This window comes from Choloepus didactylus, chromosome 9 (assembly GCF_015220235.1).
Source record: "Choloepus didactylus isolate mChoDid1 chromosome 9, mChoDid1.pri, whole genome shotgun sequence".
NCBI classification, from domain to species: domain Eukaryota; kingdom Metazoa; phylum Chordata; class Mammalia; order Pilosa; family Megalonychidae; genus Choloepus; species Choloepus didactylus.
The window spans coordinates 59,274,411-59,293,552 of NC_051315.1; the positions used below are offsets into that span (position 1 = coordinate 59,274,411).

At 34.7% G+C, this 19,142-nt stretch overlaps 1 protein-coding gene across 4 annotated transcripts in view; it reads left to right on the forward strand.

Annotated features, from left to right (window-relative positions):
* Positions 1 to 19,142, forward strand: part of UBR3 (ubiquitin protein ligase E3 component n-recognin 3) — a 364,711-nt gene that overhangs the window by 305,306 nt on the left and 40,263 nt on the right. For all 4 annotated transcript variants that reach the window (XM_037850484.1, XM_037850488.1, XM_037850485.1 and 1 more), the window contains exon 32: positions 5,594 to 5,694. In XM_037850484.1, the coding sequence (XP_037706412.1) occupies positions 5,594 to 5,694 (101 nt within the window). The remainder of the gene's footprint in view (positions 1 to 5,593; positions 5,695 to 19,142) is intronic.

The following is a 19,142-nucleotide window of genomic DNA, read 5'->3' on the forward strand; positions in this document are numbered from 1 at the left end:
CTCCCTTTGTAAATTGTCTATTCAGGAACTCTGTCCATTTTTCTGTTAGCAACTTTTCTTTTTTTTATGACTTGAATGATTCTTTATGGGTTAAAATGCTAAACCTCATTTTGTCATACTTATTGAAACTTTTTCTCCCTGTTGTATTTGCCTTTTAATTTTATAATTGTTTTCTTGACATATTAAAGTTTTAAATTTTCATGTGAATCAATCAGATCTTATATATCTTATTTTTTTCTATTTCTTTCCTACTTTTAAAGCCCATTCTCATTGCAAAATATGGCATTTACTGTTATAGCCAGTATTACAATGTGTCTCCAGTCTTAGGATTTACAATATTTACCTATATTTTCTTTTTCCAGTTTTATTATGAACTGATTTAAAAATTTTTTATAATCTGCTGGGAATTTATTTCCATCAATAGTATTAAAAGAAGATCTAAAATTTATTGTCAATTAACTAGCTAATTTTCCAGCCATTTAATATCTGGTTTATTATATACTAAGTGTTTGTGTATTATAGGCCCTATGAATCTATTTCTGTGACAATACCATGTTGGTGTATTTGATGAAGAGACATTTTATGTACAAATACCTGATTGGGTAGTTACTCTCATTTGTCCACTCCTTCCTCCCAGTTTTTCTTTGCTACTGTCAACTGTTTATTCTTCCAGATGATCTTTAGAATGTAGGGATTATTACTTCTTTAAATTAATTTGTTCACCAAACATTACTTTCTCTTCAGGGTTTGAGCCACAAGACTAATTCATACTTAAAACTACTTTGTTAAAATGGTACTTGTAGCACTTTAGAGACACCTTCACACTTGTAAAAATCAATGATTATTTGTGAAATTCATACATAGTATACTAAACTGAGAAGTAGAATTTTAAAATAACAAACTTTATAAAAATGTCCTTTGTTCTGTATTGGGGTTTGGAAAACTATGGCCCCAGATTTGTCTTGTGGTCTTTTTTTTGTACAGGCTGTGAGTAAAGAATGATTTTTGCATTGTTAAAGTATTATAAAACAAAACAAAACGAGAACATTCATCAGAGATCTATTCGCCTGCAAAGCCTAAAATCTTTACTGTCTGGCCTTTTGCAGAAAAAGTATGCCGGACCCTGGTCTGTATCAAACAATATGAAAGATTTATTATTTAAGTGTTTTTATCATTCATACATCTTTTTGTATCATGAAACAAAATAAAATGAATAGTATTTGTAAGAAGAATTCTGAATGTTTGTTTTTATTCTTATTTTTTATCTTTAATGTCTAAAATTATCCTTGAGATGGCTCAAAAGTTTCATTTCATATTTTCAAGCTGAAAATAGGAACCCTTATGTAGCTTTAGGGAGACAATTGAGAAATAAGTCATACATCTCTATTTTACAGTAACAGTGTTTATTTATTTATCCCTCTTTTTAATTGGTACAGATTATCTGGATTATTGCAGTGGACTCCTAATTGTTCCCCCTGACTCTAGTTTTACCCTTTCTCCAAATCTTTTTTCTACTCTGTTGGAAAAATGTACTTTCTGAAGTGCAAATATAAACGTGGCCCTTCTCTACTTAATTCTTGAGTAGCTTTTCATTACCCTTAGAGTAAATTCAAATCTTTAGCATTGCCATAATATCCCTTGTGACCCAGCTCCATCTGTGCAGAACACTCTCCTTTCCCATCCTCCTACTCCCCGTCTACTAAGTTCTACCCATTCTATAAGACTGACCTCTTCCAGAAAGCTTCACTTTTCTCCAACCATATATGCATCTCCCATACCCCCCACTAAAGTCTACATTAGATGCTAGTCTTATAAGAGTATACTCTCTTACCCTTATGACACTTAACAAATTGTATTTCTTGTTTGTATCTCTGCAATATGCAACTACATGTTATCAATTAGGCTGTATATTTTTGAAGGCAGAGACTGTATCATGTTTGTCTTTGAATTGCCTGGCCTATAGTAATTCAATAAAAACTTGTTGAATCAGTTAAGTAATATATTTGTCAGATTGCATTAGTCAAATATTTTTTAATAGGAATAGAGCATGTAAAATTGCCTTTCTAAGTGCCACAGAACAGTCACTGTATTTTTTGAAGCATTTGTTAATTGTATGTTCTTCGTAGTGTATAATAAAAGGGTGTGATAAATTTAGAACAGGGTATATATGAATAATCACAATAAAAAGTATAATCTTAAGTATAGTTTTCCTTGCATATGGAAATTTAGATCAATTTTATATTTAAAGATCATATGTAATAATAATAAGCAAATAAGTAATAATAGCAAAAAGAATCCACCTCTAATTTTATGAAGCATTACTTCTATTGCAAGTAATTATTGACATATAATCTAATAAAATATAAATGAGAATCCAGAATTCCATTAGCCCTTAAAACTTTTTAGTTGCTTATCCCCATTTTAACAAATTGTATTTAATTTACTCATTTGGTGATGCTTTTCTCTACCATAAAGCTCTCTAATTTGTTGGTATTTAGTTAAGATATAAGATATTTCTGATGCAAGAAGTTCTCAAGACTATTTATTTTTGTCAAGAGTGCGGTAAAATGGATCTTCGCATTGGGGTGAGATTGGGCTAACCTAAATGTATCCGTTAAGGGCCTTCTTATTCCAAGTGAGAGTTATTTTAATCAGCTGTTAGATTTATTGTAGCAGTATGATAACCCAATGTAATTTTTATTTCAAGTAATGGACTAGTTTTTTTACCACTTTCTTTTTCTTCATCCATAGAGGGTAAGGATTTTTCAATATTACTTTCCTTTGATTCTTTTTTCCTCTTTGTTTCAGTCTGTTTTCACCCTTTTTGCCTATTTCCTTTTGAATCGCTTAGTTCATTTCATTAAGGGAACTGTGATAAAACCATAGAAATACAGGACTGTGTAGGACCTATGTGCCATATTCTTCAAAAGTTTATAATTGACTATGAGTTCTCTTCTGCCAGTTCATTTTATCTGTCTCTTTATGTTCTGATCTTAGCTGTCTAGTTTTTGTCTCTCTTACATCTGGTCATTTTTTCATCCATCCATTTTTCTATTCATTTTTCATTTATTTATTTATTCAACTACTTTATTTACTGTTTTAGTCCAGGCATTGGGGATAAAATGTTGAACAAGACATGTTACCCAGAGCACGAACAATTTAGAGGATAGCTTGGAAAGAGATGAAATTGGAGGACGTCGAACAGTTAGGAGGCAGTTGCTGTAGAGATGGAGAAGGGGGTCTGGAGATATAATCAAATAGGACTTAGTGCTAATTAAATATGGACTGAGTAGACAAAGATGGGTTTGGGATGCTCTCCAAGTTTCTAGCTTATTCATTATACTTTTATTGTGTGCATATTATATCCCAGGCATTAACACTGGAGGATATAAGAAATAAACCACATCAAGACTAAACTATAGAAAAGAGAATAGATTGGTCTTGATGAGAGGGGCAGGGGGTGTTGTGTAGAGTGGAGTAAAAAGATTATGAGTTCAGTTTCAGGCCTGTTGAGATTGAGCTACCTTTCAGATATCCAAGTGGAAATATTGGATATTCAGATATGGGATTAAAGAGAGCTTCAGGCTCGTGGGGATGAGCTTGACCCAGACATTGTGGGATTGAGAAAGCCCTCCTGGACCAAAAGGGGGAAGACAAATGAAACAAGATAAAGTTTCAGTGGCTAAGAGATCTCAAATAGAGTCAAGAGGTCATTCTGGAGGTTATTCTTACGCATTATATAGATATCCCTTTATAGTTTTTGGTGTATTGGAATAGCTGGAGGGAAATACCTGAAACTGTTAAACTGCAATCATTTTATTGAAGACGATTGTGTAACTATATAGCTTACACTATGTGACTGTGTGATTGTAAAAACTTTGTGGCTCCTACTCCCATTATCCAGTGTATGGACAGATGAATAGAAAAATGAGGACAAAAAGTAAATAAATAATAGGGAGGGATGGGGGGTGTGGGATGTTTTGGGTGTTCTTTTTTACTTTAACTTTAATTCTTAGTCTTTCTTGTGTGTGGTAATGAAAATATTCAAAAACTGATTGTAGTAATGCATGCGCAACTATATAATGGTTCTGTGAACAATTGATTATACACCGTGGATGATTGTATGGTATGTGACTATATCTCAATAAAATTGAATTTAAAAAGAGAGAGAGAGCCTTGGCTAGAGATACAGACTTAAGAGTCAATAATGTATAGCTGACAGTTGATGTCATTGTTTGGGACGTCTAATCTTTAGTGTGAAAAGAATGAGAATTAGAGCTTGGCGAGGAACATCAGAATTCCTAGATTGATTGGAGGAGGAACCTGTTACAGAAGACCAAAGTCAAGTAACCAGAGAGGCAGAAGAGAACATGGGAGAGTGATTGACAGAAGCTAAGAGAAGAGAATTTTCCAGGCAAGAGTGATAAACTTTTTCCAAAGTCAGGGGTTAGTAAGAAGGGGATTGAAAAATGTCCATTAAATTTTGTAATTAGGAGATCATTGTTGACTATTGGAAAACCATTTCTGTGGAGATTTGAGTGAGAAAATGGTGCCAAAGAATGTAGATTGCTTTTGTTTTTTTGTCTTTTAAGAAACGGCTTTGTAAAGTAAAGCCGAGAGTCTAGAGAATGCTGTCGGTCTGGAGTGTTTTGTTTTACTTTGGTTCTGTTTTATTTTGTGTTTAAAGAGAGACAAGTAGTCGGATTCATCACATTAGGGGACTGTTAGTCTTAGAGAGAAAGACAAGTATAGTTGTAAAGAAGGGAGACATTCAAAGAGCTGTCTTCATCTGGCAGTTAGGACTTTAACAGCAACATTACTCATGAATGTCCCATGCCTGGCATACAGTTAAGTGTCAGTAATTATTTGTTGAATATTTGAGCTTAATGAAAGAGTAGAGCAATTTTGCTCATTCTGAGTCTGGTCTAAAGTACAGCTTCAAAATTTAGCCAATTAGAAAAGTTTAGGGTTTATTTTTATTCTCTGTTGTCTTTTGTAGTCTATTTTAAGTTCTTCTATGGCTATTATTTTGAAACTTTGCAGATGTTCAAGATTTTATTTAAATTTTATGTTAGTTATCAAGTTGCAACAGCTTTTTATCAAGAGATATTAACCATGCCTTTTCAATGTAACTTGATTCAATGTGTTCTGTACTATTTTTTATTTATAATGTGAGAGATTTCCTCTTTAATGCTAAAAAATTTGTAATAGGAAGTTTTCTATGTGCTACTCCACTCCATTTGCAGTGAAACAAATTCTCTCAAGTTCTATTTAATGTTCATTTAATTTCTGTAGTCTAAGAGAGAAGACACTCCTGATCAAGTTAATGTATCCCAGTTGTTTGCTTTAGTAAGACTTACTAAATTTTCTCTCTGTTTTTCATATTAGGAAGAGTCAAAGACATATGAGAAAGTTTAAAAGATTATTGTTTTTAGGCAAAAAATATAGCCCCTATCTTTTTTTCTTTTTGTAACTTCTCAGTTGTTTATGAGCTTTATTTCTGTTCCATAGACATATATGTGAAATATAAAATGAATTTAAAAGTAAAGATATATATAATAGTTTTCAAAGTGATTATACATTTTTCTTTTAGGCTGGGAAATGAAGAACAGCCTGAGGTTCCAATTCTTTATCATGATGTTACATCCCTTTTGCTCATCCAGATCTTAATGATGCCACAACCCTTACACAAAGGTATGTTTTTTACAGTTCAGACTCTTGGATTATGTAGTATATATAATGGATTCTCTACAGGATGTAGGGACAAATGTAGAATTTGGTCTGGTGAAAATTTTTTGAGGAAAATAACTATTATTTTTTCTATTATTAGCAAAGTGTAACCATATATATTTGTAGAAGATGACGGTTAAAGAGAGGTTTCGTTGTTTTTTTTGTTGTTTTGTCTTGTGAGTCTATCCTTTTTAGCTTTTTACACAATAATGTGGTAAAGACATGGGAAAACATCTTTTTTAAAAAAAAATTAAAATGAAAATAAAAAAGAAAATTTAGAAAACAGAGCCAAAAGTCAGCCTCCATCCTATCTACATGCATACATATTTTGATACAGTAGTAATTATAGTTATTCAAAATTTAATGTCCCATCATTTTTACTTAGTGTGACTGTCAAAACACTATGATATTAGGAGCATTAATAGATTAGTAACATTCTCACATTTCTTCATACTTGTTTTTTGAAGATTGAAAAATATTCCATCAAATAACTAACCATTCTGCTATAAGTTTTTTTGGTTTGATTTTGTTTTTTTGCTATTCTGAGTTGGATTAGACAGAACATCTCTGGGTGTATAAAGGCCTTGTCACTGGAGAAGACATTCTTTGTGTGTAGTTCAACTTGATCTTTTGATAAAACTTTTTACCTAAGGATGTGAACTATCACTTTTTTACCAGGTTCTGGAGGTAAAAAAGATGAATAAAACATGGACCTTACCCTTGGGGAACCAGATAGCTAAATAGTTAGCAGTCATTAACATTACCTATACTTAGAATCTCTTTTAAAAACCTGTGATTGATTTATTTATTAAAATTTCACAAGATTGAGTTATGTGTACTATGTACTTTTTTATATAACTGCTGTCAAACACATTGTATAATATGTTGATCACTGTTAGTGTAGTGATGACTTTCTCTTAGAGTCTAGGGCCAGAAAAAAATGGCCATTCTTTATTAAATTGTATTTTCAGATCTGTCACACATTACCTTAACTGCTAGGAAGTTTAGAGCTTAATTGTATTATTACTTTAATTTTCCTTAGACAGCTTTTTTGGGGGGGGATAGGGGGAGGACAAAGAGAGGTAGGAAATTGTTGAGTAGAGTAGAGAAGGTAAAATTGTTAATATAAATTTTATTTTTCCATCTCCTGTTGACTTAAGGGACTTTGTCTTATGGGGGTTAACAGTTGGTGGTCTTTATTGTGTTTGTGCTTTTATTTTAAGCTGTTTTTCATAAAAGTATTTGTATACCTATTTAGGTTACTGGTTATTATTAGAAGACAAAAGGAAGGGAGAGAAATATTAAAGTTTATATGTACTAGATTGTTAGATGGTTCCCATGTTTTTCTGAAAATCGATAATCAGAAATCCACCTGGCCAGCTCTCAAACTTTTAAATTTTTAGCACTGTTTTCAGGTTAAAAGACCCTTTAACACCAATTGTCTCCTTAGAAGCTCAAATTAAATATATTACAGACGAGTATTTGTCTTTTGCTTTGATCTCTGTTAATGTTCTTATCCATTATAGTACCCATCATATCACTGGCCTCCAGAGAACAAACTTAGAAGTAACTTCTGATATGTCACTGTCTTCAGGAATTCATGTTTAGTTCTGTTTATCTAAGGAGAAGGAATCCAGTTATTTAGGATCAGGTACAGCTGTATGTGACAGAGAAGAAACCCAAAATAGCTAAGTAAAATAGTTTATTTTCATTTCAGGTGAAGGTATATATTAACGTGTCCTGTTATACAGCACTAGGGTCCTTGTGATGCGATATTCATCTTAATGTTCCAAGGTGATTGGTAGGGTTACAACCATCACAGTCTTGTTTCAGGCAGCAGGATGGAGAGTTGGATGAAGTTCCTCCTCTCTTTTAAGAGGCCCTCTTGGAGGTTCCACACAAAACTTATGCTAATATATCTTTAGCTAAAATTCTTCTTTCCTTTGAATCTCCAAAGTTTAAAACCTAAAATCATCATCTTTTTAGGGAGGATCAATTACTTAGGGTTGTATCATGTTTGTTTGTTGTTGTTTCACCCTTCTGTCATTGAGGAGCTTAGCGATTCTGTTTTCAATGATACTATATAGGATACAGATTCTTCAGGATTCTCTGGAACATCTGATATTGGTGATCATAGGCTATCCTTCAATTCCAGTGTCCCATAAGCAGGGTCTGTGAAAGAGATAGAAGGGTGCTTATTATTTCTTACTCACTTTAAGAAAGAATATATCCCAATTTTGCTTTCTTACAAACCAAAGCTTAAAAAAGGTAACTTTTTAAATTTTAGAATATTTCAAACATATGTAACAGTAAAGAGCAGTGTTTAATGAGCTGTATGTACCATGTACTCACCAGTTATCAACTCATGGCCAATCTTGTTTTATTTACACTTTCAGATATTCTTTCCCTCTCCCACTCTGGGTTATTTTGAAGCAAATCCCAGACAGCATATCATTTTATTCACATAGTCTTCATTATGTGTCTCTAAAAGATAAGCATTCTTTGAAAAAATATAACCAGAATACTATTAATACATTTTTAAAATGGACAGTTATGCCTTCATATCATTAAATATTCAGTCAGTGTTCCAATTTCTCTAGTTGATTCTTATAAATGGTTTCTTACAGCTGGTTTGTTTGAATTAAGATCCAAACAAGGTCCATACATTGCATTTGGTTGTTATGTCTCATAATTCTCTTTTTAACTGCTAGGTTTCCCTTCCTTCATTTTTTCCCCTTGCGTTTTATTTGCTGAAGAATTGGAATCAATCATTTAGAATTTCCCATGGTCTGTATTTTGCTAATTACATCCCTTTGTCTCGTTTAACAACATGTTTTTCTATCCCTATGTGTTTCCTACAGACTGGCAGATCTAGACATGTGGATTCAGTTTCTTATTTCTTTTTCATTTTGCAAAAATACTTCATTGATGGTGTTACATACTTTCATCAGGAGGCATAATTTCCGGCTGTTTTTCCTTTTGTGACATTAGAGGATATTGATGATTGCCTAGATTTATTTGTAATCCTTTATTTTTTTAGGTAGAATTTTTCTTATGAAGAAAATTTTTCCCTTTTCAGCTATTTGTATACCCGGTGGTAGAATTGGTCCAGAAAAGACAGAGTAAATGTTTGATTTTTATTTTTCAGAAACAATGAGGGTTTTTTTGTTTTGTTTTGTTTATTTCAGTATCCTCCAGTGATTGATTATTTTGGTTTTTAGCATTATCACGAATTCATGGATTTTTAACATATTTGATGTCTTTTAGTCCCACTGTACAATAATAACTACTCAAACTCTTCAGGTTAGCTTGCATCCTGTTGACATGACATGGCCACAGTGAGTCTTGATAGCTTCTTCTGACAAAGGCTTTTAACCTTCATTAGTGGACTTTAAGGAATCTGTGACTCTTCTAAAGTAGTATAGAAAGGAAGACTAAGAAGATTGGATGTTTGCATGTGATATGTGCAGAGTGCCTTATGGAATCAGTGGAATACCTTATTTTTTTATAAAAATTTTTCACGGTAATTTTAGGAAAGGAACAAAATGTCTGATATCATCTTCAGATTATATCCTATTTACTGGTATGATTTTTTCCCTTAAGGAAACTTGGAGCATTTTGTATTATCTTAACTCTACAACAGCTTATGGAAAAGGGATTTATGCAAGCATCTGAATCCTGTTCATATTCATGTTTATCACCTGCATGAAGCAAAATACCTGTAGGCAAGCCAGTAAATTTATAAATGTTTGTTGAATGATTGTATCTCCCCAGGAGACCACAGATTCTTTGGATAACCCTTGCAAAACCCCCGCACAGCCTTTACCTGGTGTGGGTACTCACTAAGTATGTAGTTGTCTGATTTTTGGAAATTTCTCATCATGTTTTTATACCTTTCCTGCTAAAGAAAATCTAGTTTGCTAAGATTTTTTTTTTTGGTATCATTCCATAGTCAAACATGTATCCCAGTTGATGTCAATGCTTTTTGAACTATTTATTCGTTTTCTAGGATTTTATCTTGATGGAAAAAATCAGAAATATGGGCAAAGATTAATATGTGATATCCATTTAAAATATTATTTTAATTTTATGAATTATGATGTTTCAAAAATTTTAAATAACATATTGTATAAAAGTAACAAAATGATGACTTTATCTTCTAAAATATGGTTAATGAAGTAGATGTGGCACCTCTTTAGTAGTTCATTCCTCACAGCTCTTTAGAATAGGAAGTAAGGGTCATTTTCATTTGATTTCTAATGAAAATTTTATTGAGATATATTCACATACCATGCAGTCATACAAAGCATACATTCAGTTGTTCACAGTACCATTATATAGTTGTGTGTTCATCACCAAAATTAATTTTTGAAACATTTTCATTTACTACACACCCAAATAATAAGAATAAAAATTAAAGTGAAAATGAACAATTAAAATAAAAAACACTGGGTACTTTTTTTTTTTTTTTTTTTTTGCCCCCATATTTCTACTCATCCATTCATACACTGGGCAAAGGGGAGTGTGGTCCTTATGGCTTTCCCAATCACATTGTCACCCCTCATAAGCTACATTTTTATGCAATCATCTTCAAGGTTCAAGGGTTCTGGGTTATAGTCTGATAGTTTCAGGTATTTACTGCTAGCTACCCCAATTCACTAGAACCTAAAAAGGGTTGTCTATATTGTGCACAAGAGTGCCCACCAGAGTGACCTCTTGGCTCCTTTTGGAATCTCTCTGCCACTGAAGCTTATTTCATTTCCTTTCACATCCCCCTTTTGGTCAAGAAGATGTTCTCCATCCCACAATGCTGGGTCTAGATTCCTCCCTGGGAGTCATATTCCACGTTGTCAGGGAGATTTACTCCCCTGGGTGTCAGATCCCACGTAGGGGGGAGGGCAGTGAAAAATCCACTTTTTAAAGAGCCCTGAGCTAATATCTCTACCTTAACAATCTCTTGAATCTTTGTGTGATCAATAGAAGTAAGCTTTTAGTACTGGGCAGTCTTGAAAGTACCATTTCCCCTCCTTTTTTCCTATAACACACTGCATTGAAGAAGTTAAAATCCATGCCGTCATTATAATCTGATTGCTTCTAAAGCATTTCAAGTAAGCATTTATTTTCTTTCACCCTCAGCGGGATTTTTTTTTTTTTTTAAACAAATTGAATGAAAATAGATGTGCAATCCTTTTCCTTCTTTTAAAATTTTGATAATTGTATTGAAGGTCTTTGCTCTCTACTTCAACTTTGGAAGATAGCACCCTTTTGACCAAACACTGTCTTAGTTTTCTAGAACTGCCATAGCAAGTAACACAAACTGGGTGGCTTACAATGACAGAAATTTATTGTCTCAGTTCTGGAGGCTAGAAGTCCAAAATCAAGGTGTTAGCAGAGCCATGCTTCCTCTGAAACCTGTAATGGAGAATGCTTCCTTGTCTTTTCCCAGCTTCTGGTAATTTGCTGTTAAACATTGGTGTTCCTTCACATGTGGCAACATTAACTCCAGTCTCTGCCTTTGTTGTCACTTGGCATTCCCCCACGTATCTCTGATTTCTTTTTTTCCTAAGTCCCAAAGAGACATTGATTTCATAAATGGTAATCATTCAATAAATAAATATTTGTTAAATGACTACAGTGAATGTTTGGATTTAAGCTTAAGCTGTGACTTTTAAAACTTCACATTTTAATATTTTAAAAATGATGATAGTCAAGGCAGACAAAGACTGACTAAAAACGGAAATCAGTGCTTTGCCACTCTGAGAAGCTAACAGTACTGCTTATAGAAGCTGTAATTTCTTTTAATGCATTACTTATTATAAAAAAATACTTAAGTTTATAATAATAAGAAACCATGTGAGAGATATTTCTAGGCAATATAAATTACTTCCTGCTTAAGATCTTTTTGTTTGTTTGTGCTTACTAGGTAAAGTCTGTAATTTGCATCATTCTATTAAAACATAGAATTCAGTAACGGAACACCCTCTTTTCTTGACTTTGATGACATCATCCTTTCTTAGTTCTCCACCTGTCTCTTTTTCTACTCATTTTCAGATTCCTTTTTATTCACTTCTTCCTCTCTTAATTGTTCCTTAGTTCCTGTCCCTTCTGTCTCAATTTGATCTCTTTCCTTTCCCATAATTTCAACTCCACCTATTCTGTGGTGGTTTGCAAATCTCTAGCTCTAGGCTACCAGTCCCTGATGAGACCCAAATTCTTATACATGCCTCAAACTCAACATATATAAAATTGAGTTCATCTTCTTCCCATCCAAATCTACTCCTCCTCCTCTTTTTTCAGTCAATGTTTTGTCATCTACCCTTTGTACAATGAGAGCATACCATCTCCCTTTACAAACTCCAAAAGTCTCCCATGTCCTATAATTTTTATCATCTAAATATTTCTCTAATTTGACCCATTTTGTCCATCCTTATTGCTGTTTCTTAGTTCAGACCACCCTAATTTCTCAAATACAGTACTTTTTCTACTTGCTAATAAATGGTCTTTCCTCCAATCCTGTTCTGTTTCAATTCCCTTCTCATAAGAAGTAGGAGTAAATATTCTAAAATGCAAATCTAATGTTATCACCCTCCTGCCTAAAATGCTTCAGTGGCTTCTCATTGCCCAGTCTAGATGCTACAAGCTAAAATGCCTTTAGATATCCAGTAATATAAATATTAATATTAATAACAACAGATATTTATTGAGTATGTGGCATTTCATTGCACAGTTTCAAGCATTTAGGTGTTAAACATTATTTCGTTTAATCACTTTAATGCAGGTAGTCTTTTTATTCCCATTTAACAGATGAGGAAATAAAGGCCTAGAATGTTTAAGAAACTTGCCTAAGATAAGAATAGAAGGGCCAGAATTAAATCTAGGTAATCTTGCTTCATTGCCTAAATTCACTGTTAACAATGTTATTTACTGCCTCCTTGTGAAATAGTCTTTGGTTTGGTATAATTGGGAGAGGGAGACTGTGACCACCTGGAGAATACATGCTTGGCCAAAGGGGCAGTTACTACTCAGTTCCAGATAATTACTGTCATGAAAAATGTGGGCCCAGTATTCTCAGAGCTTCCTATTTTTCAAGAGTAACTAGAATTCTGGACATTTTATAAGAAAACCCCTATTTTTAAATGTCAGTAACTAAAAACAAAGTAAAACAAAAAATGTAAAGGCAAGCCAAACATCTCTGCATACTGCATCCAGCCTTTAGTTTGCACTCTTTGGTATTGCACATAAAGATTACTTTTCCAGCTTCATCTCTCAAAAATACTTGCTAGCATTCTAGGTACGTTGGAAAATTTATAGTTCTTATAAACCTCAGCCTTTTTCTGTGCCGTTGTACAAATTGTTTCCTTTGTATGGAATCCCCCCCTTCCTTACCTCATCCCGTACCAAACTATTGCTGTCCTTATTGTTAATTTTTATTAGTCATTTAAAACTGTCTCCTGGTTGGGTCAGGCGACTTTATTTTTTTTTTTTTTCCTATGCCCTCCGATAATCTAGATTAGTTCTCCTATTTGCTCTCATTACACCCTGTATAGGCTGTAGCCGTCTCTCTCTCTCTCTTCTTCCAGACTGCAAGTTCTTAGTCTCTATATCCTGGCATGTGTTTAGTAGCTAGGTGACAGGATATTTTGGGTACAAGTTGTAGAAACCCATTTGGAGCTAGTTGATAAGCTTAAAGGAAGGAGCATTGATGGACTGCACTCACATAATCACATTGTAGAAGTTGGGGTTAGTTTTAGGAGTGACCAGAACCAGGGCCTCAGGTGTTGGCAAGGTTCTATTCTATCTTGGGTCTCTCATTCTCTCTGTGATCCGTATCACTGAGCTTCGTGAGATAGGATCTGCGATAGATCAGGATCTAGCCCCTAGAATTTCCAGGATCGTATCTTCATAGTTTCTACTTGCTTCTAGTAGAAAAATCCCAGAGAGGTACTCTGACTCAGTTTATGTCAAGTCCCCACTCCCAGTTAATCCACATGTATAGGAGACAGCAAATACACACATGCACACAATTTAAAAATCAGGAGCACAGTCATCCCTCAGCAGAGGACCTAGGAGTGCACGGCTTGGAAGAGGGACCCACTCGCAAGTCCCAGAGACCATACACTAATACCAAGGACGTGTGGGTCAGTGGCAGAGACAAACTGTGGGAAGACTGAACTGAAGGATTAGTCTATTGAAACAGCTTTAAATCTCCAGGAATACCTGGGAGATTTGATTATTAAAGCCGTCCCCCATCCCTAACCGCTCAGACACACACCCCATATGCAGGGCAGGCAACACCAACTACACATGCAAGCTTGGTGCACCAATTGGACCCAACAACTCACACCCCCACTCACCACAAAGACAAAGTTGGGGAGAACTGGCTTGAGGGGAATAGGTGGCTCGCAGACACCACCTGCTGGTTAGTTAGAGAAAGTGTACTCCACCAAGCTGTAGATCTCACAAATTAGAGATAAGGGTTTGAATCCTTCTACATATCCTATCAAGTTAAGCAAATGCCAACAGACCAAAAACAACAGAAAATTTTAAAGCATATAAAAAAACCCACATGATATGGATAACCCGAGCCCAAACACCCAAATCAAAAGATCAGAGGAGGTACAGTATTTGGAGCAATTAATCAAAGAACTAAAGACAAACAGTGAGAGCATGGCACAGGATATAAAGGACATGAGGAAGAACCCAGAAGAGCATAAAGAAGAAATTGCAAGAATAAATAAAAAAATAGATGATCTTATGGAAATAAAAGAAACTGTTGAGTAAATTAAAAAGATTCTGGATACTCATAGTACAAGACTAGAGGAAGCTGAACAATGAATCAGCAACCTAAGGACCACAGAATGGAAAATGAAAGAACAAAAGAAAGAATGGGGAAAAAACTTGAAAAAATCAAAACGGACCCCAGGGATATGATAGATAATATAAAACATCCAAATATAAGACTCATTGGTGTTCCAGAAGGGGAAGAGAAGGGTAAAAGTCTAGGAAGAGTATTCAAAGAAATTGTTGGGGAAAATTTCCCAAGTCTTCTAAACACCATAAATACACAAATCATAAATGCCCAGCGAACTCCAAATAGAATAAATCCAAATACACCCACTCTGAGACATATTCGCACTGTCAAATACTGAGGAGAAGGAGCAAGTTCTGAAAGGAGCAAGAGAAAAGCAATTCACCACATACAGAGGAAACAGCATAAGACTAAGGAGTGACTACTCAGCAGCCACCATGGAGGCGAGAAGGCAGTGGCATGACCTATTTAAAATTCTGACAGAGAAAAATTGCCAACCAAGAATTCTTTATCCAGCAAAGCTCTCCTTAAAATTTGAGGAAGAGCTTAAATTTTTCACAGACAAACAAATGCTGAGAGAATTTGCTAACAAGAGACCTACCCTACTTGAGATACTAAATGGAACCCTACTGACAGAGAAACAAAGAAAGGAGAGAGAGATATGGAGAAAGTTTCAGTACTAAAGAGATTCAGTATGGGTACATTAAAGGACATTAAGAGAGAGAGGGAAAAAATATATCTGACAAACATAAACCAAAGGGTAAGATGGCTGATTCAAGAAATGCCTTCACAGTAATAATGTTGAATGTAAATGGATTAAACTTCCCAATCAAAAGGTATAGATTGGCAGAATGGATCCAAAAAAATGAACCATGAATATGTTGCATACATGAGACTCATCTTTAAACCCAGGGACACAAAGAAATTGAAAGTGAAAGGACAGAAAAAAATATTTCATGCAAGCTACAGCCAAAAGAAAGCAGGAGTAGCAATATTAATCTCAGATAAAATAGACTTTAAATGCAAGGATGTTATGAGAGACAAAGAAGGCCACTACATGCTAATAAAAGGGGCAATTCACCAAGAAGAAAAAACAATCATAAATGTTTATGCACCCAATCATGGTGCCACAAAATACATGAGAGAAACACTGGCAAAACTAAAGCAAGCAATGGATGTTTCCACAATAACTGTGGGAGACTTCAACACATCACTCTCTCCTATAGATAGATCAACCAGACAGAAGACCAATAAGGAAACTGAAAACCTAAACAATCTGATAAATGAATTTGATTTAACAGACATATATAGAATATTACATCCCAAATCACCAGGATACACATTCTCCTCTAGTGTGCACGGAACTTTGTCCAGAATAGATCATATGTTGAGACATAAAACAAGCCTCAATATATTAAACAAACAATTGAAATTATTCAAAGCATGTTTTCTGACTACAATGGAATACAATTAGAAGTCAATAACCATCAGAGACTTAGAAAATTCACAAATACCTGGAGGTTAAACAACACGCTCCTAAACAATCAGTGGGTTAAAGAAAAAATAGCAAGAGAAATTGCTAAATATGTAAGGACGAATGAAAATGAGAACACAGCGTACCAAAGCCTACGGGATGCAGCAAAAGCGGTACTGAGGGGGAAATTTATAGCACCAGACACATTCATTAAAAAGGAAGAAAGAGCCAAAATCAAAGAACTAATGGATCAACTGAAGAAGCTAGAAAATGAACCGCAAACCAATCCTAAACCAAGTAGAAGAAAAGAAATAACAAGGATTAAAGCAGAAGTAAATTACATAGAGAACAAAAAAACAATAGAGAGAATAAATAACACCAAAAGTTGGTTCTTGGAGAAGATCAACAAGATTGACAAGCCCCTAGATAGACTGAAAAAATCAAAAGGAGAGAAGACCCATATAAACAAAATAATGAATGAGAAGGGTGACATTACTGTTATCCCGAAGAAATTTAAAAACTTATAAAAGGATACTATGAACAACTGTATGCCAACAAACTGGATAATGTAGCGGAAATGGACAATTTCCTGGAAGCATATGAACAACCTAGACTAACCAGAGAAGAAACAGAAGACCTCAACCACCCAATCACAAGGAAAGAGATCCAATCAGTCATCAAAAAACTCCCCACAAATAAATGCCCAGGGCCAGATGGCTTCACAGGGGAATTCTACCAAACTTTCCAAAAAGAACTGACACCAATCTTACTTAAACTCTTTCAAAACATTGAAGAAAATGGAACACTATCTAACTCATTTTATGAAGCTGACATCAATCTTATACCAAAACCAGGCAAAGATGCTACAAAAAAAGGAAAACTACAGGCCTATCTCCCTAATGAATATAGATGCCAAAATTCTCAAGAAAATACTTGCAAATCAAATCCAAAGACACATTAAAAAAATCATACACCATGACCAAGTGGGGTTCATCCAGGCATGCAAGGATGGTTCAACATAAGAAAATCAATCAATGCATTACGACACATTAACAAATCAAAAGAGAAAAATCAAATTATTATCTCAGTAAATGCTGAAAAAAGCATTTGACAAAATCCAGCATCCCTTTTTGATAAAAACACTTCAAAAGGTAGGAATTGAAGGAAACTTCCTCAATATGATAAAGGGCATATATGAAAAACCCACAGCCAGCATAGTACTCAGTGGTGAGAGACTGAAAGCCTTCCCTCTAAGATCAGGAACAAGACAAGGATGCCTGCCGTCACCACTGTAATTCAATATTGTGCTGGAAATGCTAGCCAGGGCAATCCAGCAAGACAAAGAAATAAAAGGCATCCAAATTGGAAAAGAAAAAGTAAAACTGTCATCGTCTGCAGATGATATGATCTTATATCTGGAAAACCCTGAGAAAGCGACGATACAGCTACTAGAGCTAATAAACAAATTTAGCAAAGTAACGGAATGTAAGATTAATGCACATAAGTCAGTAATGTTTCTATATGCCAGAAATGAACAAAGTGAAGAGACACTCAAGAAAAAGATACCATTTTCAATAGCAACTAAGAAAATCAAGTACGTAGGAATAAAATTAACCAAAGATGTAAAAGACCTATACAAAGAAAACTACATAACTCGATGAAAAGAAATAGAAAGGGACCTTAAAAGATGGAAAAATATTCCATGTTGATGGATGGGAAGGCTAAATGTCATTAAGGTGTCAATTCTACCCAATCTCATCTACTCATTCAATGCAATCCCAATCAAAATTCAAACTACCTACTTTGCAGATTTGGAAAAGCTAGTTATCAAATTTATTTGGAAAGGGAAGATGCCTCAAATTGCTGAAGACACTCTAAAAAAAGAACAATGAAGTGGGAGGACTTACACTCCCTGATTTTGAAGCTTCTTATAGAGCCACAGTTATCAAAACAGCATGGTATTGGCACAAGGATAGACGCATTGATCAATGGTATTTAACTGAGAATTCGGAGATAGACCCCCAGATCTACGGCCAGCTGATCTTGGATAAGGCCCCCAAAGCCACTGAACTGGGACATAACAGTCTTGTCAACAAATGTGGCTGGGAAAGTTGGGTATCCATATCCAAAAGAATAAAAGAGGACCCCTACCTCATACCCTACACAAAAATTAACTCAAAGTGGATCAAAGATCTCAATATAAAGGTACCATAAAACTCCTAGAAGATAATGTAGGGAAACATCTTCAAGGCCTTGTATTAGGCGGCCACTTCCTAGACTTTACACCCAAAGCACAAGCAACAAAAGAAAAAATAGATAAATGGGAACTCCTCAAGCTTAGAAGTTTCTGTACCTCAAAGGAGTTTGTCAAAAAGATGAAGAGGCAGCCAACCCAATGGGAAAAAATTTTTGGAAACCATGTATCTGACAAAAGACTGATATCTTGCATATATAAAGAAATCCTACAACTCAATGACAACAGTACAGACAGCCAATTATAAAATGGGCAAAAGATATGAAAAGACAGTTCTCTGAAGAGGAAATACAAATGGCCAAAAAACACATGAAAAAATGTTCAGCTTCAGTAGCTATTAGAGAGATGCAAATTAAGACCACAATGAGATACCATCTCACACCAATTAGAATAGCTGCCATTAAACAAACAGGAAAATACAAATGCTGGAGAGGATGTGGAGAAATTGGAACTCATTCATTGTTGGTGGGACTGTGTAATTGTTCAGCCACTCTGAAAGTCAGTCTGGCACTTCCTTAGAAAACTAGATAGAGAGTTACCCTTTGATCCAGCGATTGCACTTCTCGGTATATACCTGGAAGATCTGAAAGCAGTGTCACGAACAGATATCTGCATGCCAATGTTCATAGCAGCATTATTCACAAATGCCAAGAGATAGAAACAACCCAAATGTCCTTCAAAAGATGAGTGGATAAATAAAATATGGTATATACACACGATGGAATACTGCACGGCTGTAAGAAGGAACGATGTCATCAAACATGTGACAACATGGATGAACCTTGAATACATAATGCTGAGCAAAATAAGCCAGGCACAAAAAGACAAATATTATATGCTACCACTAATGTGAACTTTGAAAAATGTAAAACAAA